At 36.6% G+C, this 14841-nt stretch overlaps 3 protein-coding genes across 5 annotated transcripts in view; 2 read left to right on the top strand and 1 right to left on the bottom strand.

The window, feature by feature from the left end:
• The window catches only part of scn4aa (sodium channel, voltage-gated, type IV, alpha, a), a 28796-nt gene extending 24172 nt beyond the window's left edge, over window positions 1-4624 (top strand). For all 3 annotated transcript variants that reach the window (XM_043253615.1, XM_043253617.1, XM_043253618.1), the window contains one exon: window positions 703-4624. In XM_043253615.1, coding sequence (XP_043109550.1) covers window positions 703-2003 — 1301 coding nt within the window. In that variant the 3' untranslated portion in view covers window positions 2004-4624. The remainder of the gene's footprint in view (window positions 1-702) is intronic.
• Window positions 4625-5196: 572 nt separating this feature from the next.
• On the top strand, window positions 5197-13036 carry cd79b (CD79b molecule, immunoglobulin-associated beta). Its single transcript, XM_043253619.1, has 7 exons — window positions 5197-5307; window positions 7465-7629; window positions 8045-8338; window positions 8418-8536; window positions 8614-8667; window positions 10092-12565; window positions 12861-13036. The coding sequence occupies exons 2-6, from the start codon at window positions 7560-7562 to the stop codon at window positions 10197-10199; spliced, it is 645 nt and encodes a 214-aa protein (XP_043109554.1). The 5' UTR covers window positions 5197-5307; window positions 7465-7559; the 3' UTR covers window positions 10200-12565; window positions 12861-13036.
• On the bottom strand, window positions 12410-14172 carry ifnphi4 (interferon phi 4). Its single transcript, XM_043253620.1, has 5 exons — window positions 13931-14172; window positions 13038-13115; window positions 12799-12942; window positions 12621-12698; window positions 12410-12546 (listed from the first exon to the last, which is right to left on the bottom strand). Exons 1-5 carry the CDS (start codon window positions 14126-14128, stop codon window positions 12454-12456), a joined length of 591 nt encoding a protein of 196 aa, XP_043109555.1. The 5' UTR covers window positions 14129-14172; the 3' UTR covers window positions 12410-12453.
• Between the last annotated feature and the right edge of the window lie 669 nt (window positions 14173-14841).

The raw sequence follows: 14841 nt of genomic DNA on the forward strand, positions 1-14841 counted from the left end.
TGAACATTAGCATCACACATATCCAGCTTCATATATATGGGTTTTCATAGACGGTAGGTTTGTTCTGTAGCTCATGGAGAACAGAGATGTATTTAAGAGATGAGGAGCTCTCGGTTTGAATCCTGTTTAACTACACTTCGACAAAACAGTTCAAATCTTCATAAAAGGAAGTTGAGTATCAGTTTTGCATTTGTTAACACAATTTGGTAGGTTGAGGGTTGAATTTGGTGAAGTGCATATATAACATGATACAGCATTAACTTTTAGCAACAGTCCATGGATATTTCAATTCTGCCACAATACATACCTATATCAACATAATAAAAATATGCCAGGGTTCACATACTAAATTTGTGTTATAGCGCTACTCAGTGGACATGTAAATTTTTTGGAGCATAATATTGTGCAAGGAACTACTTGAAAATAAGGCTTTATTAACCCATAATCTGCCCTGGTAATCACAATTTATGTAATAAAAAATTATTGGTGAAACTTTGCTTTTAATGTTTGCTTCAAATGGAACCTGTAGTGAATTATTTGTCTCAGTACCTTTTTAGCTGTAGTTGTAAAACATCATGCCGCTGTAGCTTGTTATGCTGTATGTTACTGATTTGGATAAACTAAATTCTAAGCTCTATAAGTGTGTCCCAGATAATACTTTACTAAATACTTTAAAATAACACACATTTTTCCTTTTCCTAGGTCTGATGTTATCAGACATCATTGAGAAGTACTTTGTGTCTCCCACTTTGTTCCGTGTCATCCGGCTCGCCAGAATTGGTCGCGTGCTGCGTCTCATCAAAGGGGCGAAAGGCATTAGGACTCTTTTGTTTGCCTTGATGATGTCACTTCCTGCCCTTTTCAACATCGGACTGCTTCTGTTCCTCATTATGTTCATCTTCTCCATCTTTGCCATGTCTAACTTTGCCTATGTAAAAAAACAGGCAGGCATCGATGATATCTTCAACTTTGAAACATTTGGCGGCAGCATCATCTGCCTGTTTGAGATCACAACCTCGGCAGGATGGGATGGCCTCCTGCTGCCCATTATGAACAGTGGCCCTCCAGACTGTGATCCTGACATGGAGAACCCTGGTACAGACATTCGGGGTAACTGTGGGAATCCTGGCATGGGTATCATGTTTTTCTGCAGTTATATCATCATGTCATTCCTGGTGGTCGTGAACATGTACATTGCTATCATTCTTGAGAACTTCAACGTTGCTCAAGAGGAGAGTGGAGACCTGCTTTGTGAGGATGATTTTGAGATGTTCGACGAGACATGGGAGAAGTTTGACGCCGATGGTACACAGTTCATTGAGTACAGCCGCTTGTTTGACTTCGTCGATGCCCTGCAGGAGCCTTTGCGAATTGCCAAACCCAACCGCCTCAAACTAATCACCATGGATCTACCCCTTGTAACCGATGACAAAGTCCACTGTCTGGATGTTCTCTTAGCGGTTACCCGTGAGGTTCTTGGCGACACGATTGAGATGGCGGCAATGAAGGAAAGCATTGAAGCCAAGTTCACAATGAACAATCCCACATCTGCCTCCTTTGAGCCAATCACCACCACTCTCAGAAGGAAAGAGGAAGAGCGTGCAGCCATTGCGGTTCAACGAACATACCGTAGACACCTCCTCAAACGTGCTATCCGGTATGCGTGCTTTATGCATCGTTCAAAGAGGAAAGTCAGGAGTCAAAACGATGAAGAACCTCCTGAAACCGAAGGGTTAATTGCAAGGAAAATCGATGCCCTATATGGAAGCAATCCAGAACTCGCCATGGCTCTCGAGCTGCAGGCTAGGCCAATGCCACCTAATGCACAGCCACCCAAGCCCACCTCCGTCACTCAGCACAGAGTAGCAGTAACCTACCCTCGACCACAGGGACAACTCATACTTCCAGTGGAGCTCATGAATGAGGTGATCCTCCGGTCTGCACCCACGACGCGTGGCCCCTGCAGTTCAGAGATTGCAACAATTAAAGAGTCAATTGTATAACTAGTGGACAATGCCCGTGGACTGAGATAATCCTTGTGATATAACCTACTGAACAACGTATGATCCAAAAACAAGATGGCTTAAAGGATTACACAGGACTGCTACGGTGTGACAGCACTGAAATGCTATTTCTTGGGAGAACAGTTTTTTTATTATGTAAACTTTTGTAAAAACCTGTTTCATTTAGGATTCATTTGATTTTATCCCAGTTAGAATGTTCCAGTATATTTGTCATAACTTAGCCAGGTTCTTTTGCCCTAATACGTATATACTGTATGTTTGCGGTTGCGCAATTAGAGTCATTTAATATTTTTTCCCTGTTGTAGCGCCACCAAGTGGCTAAGTGCTGCAGTTTTTTTCACATGACCTCGGACTGTAACCATACACAGATGTGCCAAGTTTGGTGAAAATATCTCATTCCATTCAAGATTTAGTGAAAATGGCCTCACCCACTTAGAAGTTTTTGCGGCTGTTGCAGCAATGAATTTAAAGTTCAGCCTTTTGGAAATAATTTGTAATATTCAGTATTCAGAGAATCTTAAGACACTTGTTTGGTTTCTTTTGGGTGAAAAACCTGGGACTAGTTTGCAAAAGTGTGTTTTGCAAAAGAAAGGGAAAAAATACTATATGGAGAAACATTTCTCATGGTAAAAAAAATTCGTAATTTTAACGTAGTTGTTTTCCTGCTGTATGTGAATACAGTATGTGGTTACAATAGCTGCATTTCCATTACAGATTTGCGCAAAACTTTGGCGATATTTTATAAATGTCGAGAAAAAATGTTTAGCGAAATGACAGTGTTTCTAATAACAAATGTTATGCGACAAAAATGTGGTCTTTTACAATGGAAGTCACGGCGACAGATTTTTGTGAGATTTGACAGATTTTGTATATATTTATTCAAAGGAGGCATATGCGTGTATCTTTACAGAAGCAGCACGGGGAGATACTTAAGAAGCGTGTGTGCCGTGGCTAGAATAAATACAATCATCGACTAGAGTTTGCAATCAGCTTCAGTGGCCTTGTCAAAGCCGCACTGCACTGCAGACGAGTGCAGGTTAAACTGTCCTAGCATTAATGGCAGGAATAGCCCCTTACACTCCAGAGCAACACATATTAAGTGTTTTTTGGAGCTTATAGTACATTGAAAGAATGATCATATGACTTTTTTCATATGCCATGTGACCTGTAAATGCGAAAAAAAAAAAAAAAAAAAAATTTCCAAAAAAACAAACAGTTTTTGCAAATTATACACTTTAATTGAATTTAAAAGGTAATTAAAATACAGCTAATGGTACATTTCTTTGGCTTGTTTAAAGCACAGATTTTTTTCAACAAGCTTCAATTTTCGAAACATTTCAAACAATTCACTACAGTATTTGATAAACACTTATTTTTTTTAAAGCACTACTGAATTGTAAAACCTAACAAGAATTCAGATTTTTAGCTGCACAGATCTCTGAACTATTAGGAATAAAAACAATTGGTACTGACCATCGCTCTAACATGTCTTCTCAATCTGTCCAGGGTCTGTTTAGTCTACTGAACTATTTATAATCTCACTTCATGGCTTACCAGTTTACAGCAGAATGGTGGAATGAGCAGAACTGAAACTGATCCTTTACAGTGGATTGTACAGAGTCACTTTCAGCAGAATGTGCCAATGTGAAAAACATATAGAGTGCGTTTGTGGTCCCCATTCACTGTACTATACATTTTTAACAATAATTTTGCAATTGATATAATTAGTAAAAGCATTGTGTAATTGTAGCAATTTCTTTTAATGCCCTAGTGAGATGATTTGACTAGTATGTTGGAAGCCTGAAAAGTTAATGCAGTTCTTATTCAGAAGTTATTTCAGAAGTTGAAATGTACTTAGAATAACCCAATTCATTTAACTGTATTTAACACACAGACAGCACAGCACTAATAAGCTGATGTGAATCGATTCCCTTGTTTAGAAAAAGAGCCCAAATCCAGTCGATTCTTATCTAATTTATATCTAGCTGAAATTCATTGTTATTACAGGAGACATGGTTGTGATGTTTACACCTTCCTTTGAATTCCTTTCATTAAATTTAAAATGTTAAATTTGCCATTTTAAAGCATTATCAAGTCAATAATCCCCAAAGTGTATTCAGTGTCATAGCTAAGTTGTATGTATTAGAGACATTTAATGATGGATTTCCTCTGAAGTCTTAATGTGACTGCAAATGTCTTATTTCTTTAAACTCATAAATGAAGCACTTTGAGATATTTATATTTACCTCGTGTATAGTTTTTAGATTTGGTCTCTTATTACCAGAAAACATTAGTTTATTGTATGTTAAAATGAGAATTACTTTTGTTGAGAGAAAAAAAAACTCATCAGCTTGTATGTAATCTGTGTACTTTTGGTTTCATATTGATATTGTTAATATGCAAATAATTTTCTATTGTTTACATTTTTATCAAGGAGAGAGACATTGCAGTGCTTTAGGATTTGCTCGCCTCAAATTGCCTGTATATATACTTTGCGGATAGAAGCGTCTTTCTCAGATGCTTTTCTTTGTATCATCACTTGACAACATTTAATTCAATGTGCATTTAAAATGTTCATAGAATAAATTTGATAAGATAAACGTGCGTCTCTTCATGCTTTAAAGGTTTGAATTGCAGTCTCAGATGGCACTTCTTCAGTATCACGCTTCATCTCATGTCAGGATTTAGTAGAGTTTACAGTCTTAGCATGCTATCATGTGTTGTTTGTGGATATGTTTTCCCAGAGGTGTTTATCAAGACCATTTTTTCCATTCGACTTATGCTCCATATGACTTTTTCTGTGTGTCACAGTGGCCCCTGCCCGGATAGCTGTTCTTGTTTCACACCTTCTATTTTTACCCCCGGCTAGAGATGTCTTCACCTCAGGTAACCAGTCTTAATAAGTAAGGAATCCTGCGATCTATACATTGGCATTTGTGTTATGGGGATAATTTAGCTTTCACAAGCGCATTCACTGATGGGAGAAAGAATAATAATGTTGACCGTTATTACTGTTTGGGAAACATTTTACTAGAAGAAAATATTTTACTGGACAAACAACTTAAAAACATTGCTGTTTCTACGTTGCTCCCCTATCAGCTTTTGCGTCAATCAGAAACTGAGGCTGTTTATTATGTGTGTGTGTGTGTGTGTGTGTGTGTGTGGTTAGCAGACTGTCATCTGGCCATCTCTTTAGGCCACTGAGTTCCCAGCATTGAACCAGTGTTAAAGTTCAGGGAGAGCGGGTGAATTACAGCCTGCTTCTTCGCATGTAATAGCAGTGGTAAGTACACAACCCTCATTTTTTACATCCTGTTTCCAAACGGCTTGTCCTTCAGGTATTTAGGGTCACAGGGATGCTGTGGTTTTTTCTGGAGTCTCACACCATAGGCAGGGAAACACTGATTGCCAGTCCATCATTTTTATAAAACCTTTTTAGTTACTTCCTTATCATTTGCTTCTCAATATTTTACATCGACCTCCGCACTTTTCACACCACAGCCCACTACAATCGTCATTTAAAAAACACATTTCGTGTGACTTATATCTACAGTAAAAATGTCCATAGTGCATCTTACAAACAATTACAAAGAAACAGCAATAACATTGAATTAAACTTGAAATTCTGAAGTAGAAAAAAATGTAATAGTATTTCCTTTTAAAAAATACTCCAGTATTGATTAATGATTAAGCCACTTATTTTTGGTTCATAAGCAATGCAAATGTCTTGATGGATACAGACAATGTGCCACATTTTTATCTTTAACCGAGAACATTTATTTGTTGAACTCTAGCTGGTTTGTTTCCTCCTCAGGGGATCCCCTATATTTTCCTGCACTTTTCTGACCAGCATTTCTGGTCAAGTTTTATTAAGAAGTGACCAAAATCAGCAAGCTGTATTTGTAACCTACTTCCAACAGTTGGACCGATTTGGGTAGTTTTGAGGACAACTAGCGAGTATTTAAGGCTATGTAAAAGCACAGAACAATAAAAACACTGTGGACTCTCATTTAACCTCATATTTCACAATACTTTAGTTTTATTTTTGTACTGCTGATTATCTTCACGTCTGATTTGCTTTAAGGGGCTCTGACTTTAACTGATAGCTGGGTGTGAGTGAGTGTGGTTACAGCTGCTTAGCGCTGTACACTTCACACAGCTCAATGACTGTGACAAACTGCACCGCAGACGCGCACGGAAAGCACCAGTGTACGCGCTGAAATTAAAGACATTTTATTGAGTGACATAACAAAATCCAGAATGGCAAGGGTGTCCTGTCTGGGGCTGCACCCACATACAGAAAATTTAACTGATGAGATATTTGTTAATAAAATGTGTGGTAACTCTCTATATTAGGTGGCCTTTGTACTTACATCAGAAAAAATAAGTACAATATATGTTAGGGTGTAAGTGAACAATGTTATTATAAATGTAAGTACAGAAATTAATTACAGGCATAATTAAATATAGGTATATAAGTACAATGTAAAAATATATATGTACACAATAAGTCGATTGTAGCACATTATTGGATGAAAAAAAAAGATAACCGATACAAAGTTGGACCAAATATTTCTTAGGACAGCTTGAGAGCTTTATTATGTCTGATCATCTCAGAGAGCATTTATACTATGTTATACATTTAGAAAACATTTAAAAATGTGCTTAAATTTATTCAGATTAATGGGCACAGAGCATTGCTCCTGGAGGGCCACTCAAAACCTGACTGAAAGTTGACGTGCGTATTAAAAATAAATGTTCTCCTTTGGCATTAGTGGTTCTATAAGGAACCCGTAATATCCATAGAACTACAAAATTTCTTTACGTCTGTGGTATTGCTGCAAAACCCTTTTTGGAACCTTTATTTTTAAGAGAGTACTTGCAAAGTTACTTATAGTCAGTAAAATGTCATCAAAACTAAGTGTTAGAGGATATTTAAGCAGACATTCTATTTATACTCTAACGACTAGAAAGAATTTAAACTCACAATTTTCTTGTTTAGTTAAGAGCTGTAAATGTCAATTTATGAGTAAAAAATGTATCACTTTTTCAGCTATTATTTGCACAAATAAATCTTCTTTATTATATGGAAAAGGCTCTCTTTAACATTTGCAGTGGCTGATTTTTTTTTTTGTTAGCGTACAATGAAAGTCTAATGCAGGCTGACCATGTTAATATTTAGAAATGTTTATGTTCGTTCTTCACACATTGCGTTGCATTCTGTTTTAAGGTTAAAGGAAATGCCTGCAAACTTACTGGTAACTTTCATCCAAGACATTAATCTGGTTTTGTGACATTAGTCGTGTTTGTACATACATGGTGAAGCAGCCTATATCAGTCTTTATATTTTGCATTAAGATGATTCACTTGCTCCTTCACCTTTTGATGCATGAGTGTATCGATTTGCATGTTTCTCTGAAACGGAATCGTATCATCGCAGCTTCATGACCTGCACCCTTCACTCTGGTGGAGCTGTCTTCCTCCTGTTCTGTCTATGTGATCTGCACTGAAGTCTACACTTTCTCCAAGAGGTGTATGTCAGGACTGAGAATCATGCATTACCTCCTGCTGGGATCTTCAGTCATGGTCCTGATTTACCTCTCAGGTAAACATATCTGCTTAAGATCGTAAAAACAGACTTTTGCGTAAGGTACTGTGCTAAAATGCAACACTTGGTGTGATTCTGGGTATAATTAGCTAGTAGTTAATTGTTGATTCGTACGATTTTGTTTCACGATTAAAAGTTGCTGGATAACAGCTTGCATATTACGGTTGCCTTTTAGACTTGTTTTCGATGTTGTTCTTCCTTTCCATCTGTGAGTGAAAGAGGAAGTCCCATTGCTTCAAAACAAGTTTGCATTTGCCAGTTATCCTATTTTAACAACAGACAGTTCGTAAAGTTCACGATCCTCGCTGTTTAGTGTCTTTCATAATGAAAGCATGTAACATGAAAATGACCTCTGCCATATTAAACCAGTTCTGTCTCGCTTGTTTTCTCTCCGTCCGTCTAATCTTTTCAGCTGAAGCCAATATCCATGTGTTCCAGAAGCCACGGTTTATCGGAGTCAAAACGGGTCGGACGGTGATTATATACTGTGTGCCGCTGAATCCGTCTAAGTCGAGTCATGTAGAGTGGTTCAGAGGCCAGATTTACAAAGACCAGCTCAAGAACAGCCAAAGAATAAAGATAACAGAGAAGAGCGACAAACTAAATGCCTCCGTTACCATAAATAAAGTGGAGATAGAGGACAGCGGCACTTACTTTTGCAAGCTGAACGGCACGTTCGGACCCGGAACTGAGCTACAAGTGTCCAGTAGGTTTTCATTTGATGATGCCTTTCGCCCGTGTCCTTCACCTGCATACATGTATTTCTCTCTTTGTTTCTTCCACAGGACACATCGATACCGACGTTGTCTTGAAGAGGTCGAGAGTCAAGGATGTTTTCATTTTCCTTCAGGGTTTACTGTTGATTTTGTGCATCGTCGTTCCTCTGGTTCAGTATTACAGACTGGTGAGGGACCGATCGATGTAAGGTATCCGTTAAAATTTTTTATTGCCGTCTAACAGCGGCTTCTCGTTATGTTTCAGGGGATGAAAGAAGACGCCATTTATGAAGAGCCAGAGGTTGATCACATATACGAGGTGAGTGTTTGGGTTCATTTGTTTAGTGTGTTACTGTCATTGTGTTGGTTTACGCTTGGTTGAGTATTTTAGCTCTGCAGCTATTGTTGCATGCACTTCCGGAAGTGAAAACACGCACGGTCTGTTGTTATAGACATTGCACGAATTTATACTTGTGATTTTATAAAAACAAATGGGAGCATTTCTAACCTCTCCAAATTCTGGTTGTATGTATCGATGTATCGGTGCATCAATGCTGTCTCAGAAAAAGGTACACAAGATGTAACCGAGGGTGGTAGATTTTTCAAAAAGTACACTTATGTACATTTTATGTATTAAATATAAAATGTAGGTACTGATATGTACCTTCAAGGGCCCAAAAAGGACCTTTTAGGTACAAAGATGCACCATTTGAAAAGGTTCTGCCCCGATGACAGTTATGTAACTTTTTTTTTTAGAGTGTACTGGGATGTTTCAGTTTGTATTGCTCTGTATTACTCTGCCAAAAAAATATTTTGGACTTGTTTTACAGCGCAAATATCGAAACCTTTTTAAATCTTAAGACGCGTTTACTTGAGAAGCAAATTACTTATTTGTACTTACTAAAAATAAACGTGAATTTCTGCCAATTAAAAAGGAACTTAATACAAATGGAAAACAAGTTTTATTTTTCATACCCCATTAGTAGATGTTTGTTGCTGTTAAATCTGATACATTTGTACAGTTATCAAAATTAAGTTACTTAATGCAAAATAAAGAAAACAAATCTGCCAGGGATTTATGTTTATAAAAATAAACATAAATCAATAAAACACTTCATTTAAAGGGGAGACAGGCTTCATTGGCATGAAGTCACTAATTTTGGTAGGTGTTTGGTAGGTAAGTTAGAAATGTGAATTTATGCCTAAAATGAAAACCTGCCACTGAGGTTAGAGGAACATATTAAATTTAATAAGAAAAAACATCTTTTTTTTCACCCAATGACAGATATTTATTGTTTTAAGGGTAAAATCACCTAATTTTAATGGTTTTTGTTTTTTAATATCTAATGTAATCTAATGTAATTTTGTCACTTAACTAAATGTATTTTACGACTGTTTATATATATTACTGAAACACAAACAAAAAAAAGGAATAACTTTGTAAACGTTACATTGTTTTGCCTAGAGGTTATGACAAGTCGTAGTCATAGAATTGTTAAATAAACTGCTTTGATTCGTTCACAAACACTGATTCGTTTAGCAATTTAACATGGGAGTGTGTGTATAAATGTGTTATTACCCAAATGCTTCATCTTTATTGGAAATGATTTACTAACACTAATGGGCTATTGACCTTTTATTCTTATATTAATAAATTAAACTTTATAATTAACACATAAATGCTTACTTCTGCTTCAGTATACGCTTCAAAACATTTGATCCGTCTGCGTGTTCTCTGTCCAGGGGCTGGAGATCGAGCAGTGCGGCGGTGCGGATCTGTATGAGGACATCACTGCTTTAGCCCGGGACACAGATGCAGCGTGGGAAGTCGAGTCCCCAGACCAAGAGTGAGAAAAAGCAACCTGGTCTCATAAAAATACGTACCTCTGTGTACTTTTGGTGCAACACTGTTTTTTTCAGTTTCAAAGAGAAATGTACACTGAGTGGCGCTAAAGCGCAGCTTCAATACATGACCCCTGGAACATTTTTAGTACGTCGATATAGGTACGGTTTAGTATGGTAATATCCGTTCACTGTTTCTAAAAGCTAATGCTCTACACCAAATCCAACCCTAAACCTACCCAATTATAAAAACACATTTGTTGCCATTTCAACTTCCTTTTTCAAGCTCCTCTGCTCTCAGGTGTACTTCGTGAGCTACCGAAAAAAAAAACTGTCTATGAAAACCCATAGAGATGAAGCTGGATGTGTGTGATGCTAACGGTCAAAAGCGTCAGTTTTCAGATATCTCAGAATATTAATATTGTTTCGAAGTCATAACACGATATTCTTCAAGCAATTTTGTGAAAATGACGCTTTATTAATCCAAACTGTACATTTGCGTGACAAAGGTGCCAGAGTTTTATTGCCTCTAGTGTTCATTTCTTTTCGGAAACCGCACTGATGTACTTGTCGGTACGTATTTCGTGTCTCGCTACAAAGTGCACCCAGGTACATTTATGCCACGAGACCAGGCAAAAACATGACTTTCAGATTATTGATCTGCAGATATTAAAACGAGACACACATATCCAGTGTGCGCTGCATAATCCACATGTGTGCAGAAAGACCTCACTGCTCATGAAAGCAGTAAATGGTTCTTAAAAAAAACAAAATTATAATTTTTAATTTTTTGGAAAGTAATGAAATTATACCATTTATAGGCTTGAAGGTTTTGTTGGGGATGTGCCATATGCGGCAATAACAATCATCTATAGACATTGTAATACATTTAACTTATGTTTTTGTTGTTGTTTGCTTGTTTTTTTGTCTGTATGGCGGTTTTTATTAGACTTTACGTTCATTTTACTGTATTGTGTATAATGTGGTAGTGTTTGCTCTGGCTCTGCTAGTCATTCACAACAAGGTGCTCTCTATTCGGTTACAAAAATACTAGCGGTAAGGAACTGTTTAAAGCTCAAGGGCACTTTCACTTCATATCTGTTAAAATAAGCATGCGAATAGCAGGTGTTTTCCACGAAGGAGCTTTTTTCTGTAAACGTCGAGTATATTTTCTTGCATTCATTCTGATTGCCACAAAACTTCCGAAAAGAACATCTGTCTGTAAAAGGATTTAACTTGGCCACTGTCTCAAAATTGCTATTTGATTAGTAAAATACTACAAAAACCTAAAATGCAATGTTTGTTTTTAAACGTTCTGTACACCGAAAAGTTATAAAATGTTGTTTGGTGACGCCAAACCGCATTTGAGCTACGTGGGTTAAGTATATAGCTACCTGAATCGCACGAAAGATAATAAAAATATTAAAGGAGAGAATCTTAAAAAGCACAGAAAAGCTGTTAAAAGATGCAGGCTGTTCAGTTTTTTAATAGTAAGCGACTGCAAGAGCTGTAGGGAGGGAAAGTGCGCCATCTTATGGCCATTCAGACAAACTAAACATCTTTTAATCCTGGAACACTACTTAGGTGTTTTCCCTTTTACAGTCTAGATGAGTCGAAGTTAGTAGCCGACACCAGATTTTACAGAGTTTCATCATGTAGTTCACCATCAGGGCATCCGAGATGTACGTTTGTTTCTTCTTTGGGACAGATTTTGGTGCAGAAATGACTTGCTTACCGACGGATGCTCTGCGGTGAATGGGTGCCGTCGGAAAAAGAGGTGATAAAAACATCACAATAATCCACAAGTAATCCACTCCAATCCATCAGTTAACAATTAACACGAAGGATATTTTGTTAAAAATAAAAAATAAAATAAATTCACAAAATGTCTTAAAATATTCAAGTTTTTTTATTTGATGCCAGAAATACAAAAAGTCACTTCATCTCTTCATTTATGCATTTTTTTTACATATAACAGTTAAAAAAAGACAACATTAATAAATAAGGAGATAATCTATAAATATTAGTATGCAAAATCGCGGCGTATAAAATGTTAAATTCCACAAATAAATAAAATAAGATTTAAATAATTTATTAAAACTCGTATAAATAGCATATCACAGCATGAGGAATCAAAACGATAATAAATAAACACTGCGTAGCGCTGTATAAAATAACATTATAGAAAAGGAGTGTAAACACTGATTAGCACTTGTTTTTTTTTTCTTCTGTAAACGGAGCCAAGCCTCAAGAGGACCGGTTCTTAACCACGAGTGTGGAGGAAGAAGAACTCCAGCTGGTTCATCAAACTTATGACCCGTTTTCTGACGATCTCCCAGCTGTGATCTTTATCCCCCTGAAAGAGTAAAACAACGGTCAGTCCGGGTTTCCATTCGCAGCTGAGGATTAATCTGTATATTAAAATCTCACCGCGTTCACTTCTGTCATGCGTCTCAGTCTTTCGAAATACAGATGCAGCTTTTTGTTCCTCTTGGCTTTGTAAGCCCCCTGCATGCATTCAGAGAGAAATCAAGTCAGTTCCTCCGGTTTGATGTCAGTGGCATTATACACACACACACACACACACACACACACACACTGTACTCACACACGAGCGCAGCCCATCGATCTCCTCGTGCATCACGTTTAAGAAATCTTCCATCTTTTTAGCATTCCAGGGGACGACGGCATCGTCGAAGAGGACCGTGATCTCCAGCAGAGCCTGAATGACGAAAGGGATCTGCTTCTCAGGCTGAGAGGAAGAGACCAAAAACACAGAGACATTCGTCAATATAGATCCAGCGCGTGTTATAGTGTCATTTATAATCAATAATCATTTTTACTAACCTCTGCTCCTCTGTGGTTATTGATCAGGTCATATGGGATTGGGTTCACATCCTCGTGGTCATTATGGATTTTCTCACCCTACAACATATTTAGAAAGGGATTTAATGAAGAGATTATTTTAAGCAGAATCAATAGATTTAAATTCACATTTCGTTTAAAGTTTTAAAACAATTCGAGTTAGCTATTGCAACCACAATCAGCAACTATATATATATATATATATATGCAGTGATGATTATATATATATATGCAGTGATATATATATATATATATATATATATATATAATGCAGTGATGATTTAAAAACATTAACATTCCTAAAAGGCCAGATGAATCATATTTGATAAATAAAATGTGTTATTATTTTTTTCGTTGTTATTTTAAAATTCCAAAGGAATAATGAGGAAAGTCACAATGAAGTTGCTTCAGTCCAGCAAATACTCATCTTGAAATATTAAATACATTGTTTAAAGCACCGATAATTTCTACAAAGTCTCTCAATTAATAATAAAATCTTATGAAGTAGAAATATTCCTCCTTAAATAAAGAATAATAATAATAAATAAAATAATTAAGTTATTATAATAATATATAATAATAATAAATAAATAAAATAATAATTAATTATAATAATATATAATAATAAATAAATAAAATAATAATAAGTCACTATAATAATATATAATAATAATAATAAATAAAATAATAAGTTATTATAATAATATATGATAATAAATAAATAAATTAAATAATAATAAGTTATTATAATAATATATAATAATAAATAAATTAAATAATAATAAGTTATTATAATAATATATAAGAAGAAGAAGAAGAAGAAGAAGAAGAAGAAGAAGAAGAAGAAGAAGAATATTATAATAAGTTAAACTCACCATTATTCTGATCAGATCTGAAGAGACTCCATGGTGGTGCTGGAACTTGTGTTTTATCCACCTGCAGCTCAGTACAGATCTGAAGCTGCACGCCGACAGAAGAAGGCAGAGCTGCACCAAACGAAGGTCCATCGTGTCGCGTTCTCCAGGAGAGCGATGCCACAAGCAGCTTTTAGAAAGGTCTCGTCTCTCCTCCATCCTCCCCGGCGCTTATATGCGCGCGATTCGGAAACTACAGCCGGCATTTCACTTTCCAGTCGTAAACCTGAGCCAAAGGTAAACCTCAGCCACGCGCGGGCTTCTGTGACGGCGCTGTGGGCACGCGCGGAGTCTCACTAGACCGGAAGTCTTATATACGTAGCCTACGACTATAATAAACACAAGTAGGCTGCTTTGTGGCAGATGCAAACACCACACGCGGCCTAATAGTAATATTTAATAATTGTAAGAAGGAGAAAGGGCAGGTTGCGTGGGAACGTGAACTTTGACTCTTGGACGTGGGAAAGAAATTCCTGAAAAAGTGAAATCGAAAGATCGTGACCTCACAAAGGTGTGACGACACGTCTCATGTTTTAATTATTCACTAAATTGTTCATCGTTAGGTATTGCATTACGAGCACTACACAAATGGCACTGGAAATGAGTGTTACCGTGGGATAAAACAATTATTATTTAAAAAAAAAAAAAAGAGAGAAAGATGATCCTATAAAAACAACATAGATTTTTACATCAGCGTCATTATAAGGAACAATGTCAGATATTGTGTCAATATGTCAGATATTAATGTAACAAAAATATTTAGACAATATATGACTTACACTACGCAGCCTGTAATATTTAGGCCTATATGTTTAGTTGTCTGCATTTTAATTGTCATAATAGAAGCGGTCTATGTGAAAGCAAAGACGTCT

The sequence above is a fragment of the Puntigrus tetrazona genome, chromosome 12, assembly GCF_018831695.1.
Source record: "Puntigrus tetrazona isolate hp1 chromosome 12, ASM1883169v1, whole genome shotgun sequence".
NCBI lineage: Eukaryota > Metazoa > Chordata > Actinopteri > Cypriniformes > Cyprinidae > Puntigrus > Puntigrus tetrazona.

Bases quoted from the DNA above. Each gene is read 5' to 3' on its own strand.
- cd79b (XM_043253619.1), top strand. From the start codon at position 7,560: ATGTCAGGACTGAGAATCATGCATTACCTCCTGCTGGGATCTTCAGTC. The intron at 8,339-8,417 runs GTAGGTTTTCAT...TTTCTTCCACAG, and splicing joins AACTGAGCTACAAGTGTCCA to GACACATCGATACCGACGTT. The intron at 8,537-8,613 runs GTGAGGGACCGA...GTTATGTTTCAG, and splicing joins TGGTTCAGTATTACAGACTG to GGGATGAAAGAAGACGCCAT.
- ifnphi4 (XM_043253620.1), bottom strand. From the start codon at position 14,128: ATGGAGGAGAGACGAGACCTTTCTAAAAGCTGCTTGTGGCATCGCTCT. The intron at 13,116-13,930 runs GTGAGTTTAACT...AATATGTTGTAG, and splicing joins CAGATCTGATCAGAATAATG to GGTGAGAAAATCCATAATGA. The intron at 12,943-13,037 runs GTTAGTAAAAAT...TCTTCCTCTCAG, and splicing joins ATAACCACAGAGGAGCAGAG to CCTGAGAAGCAGATCCCTTT.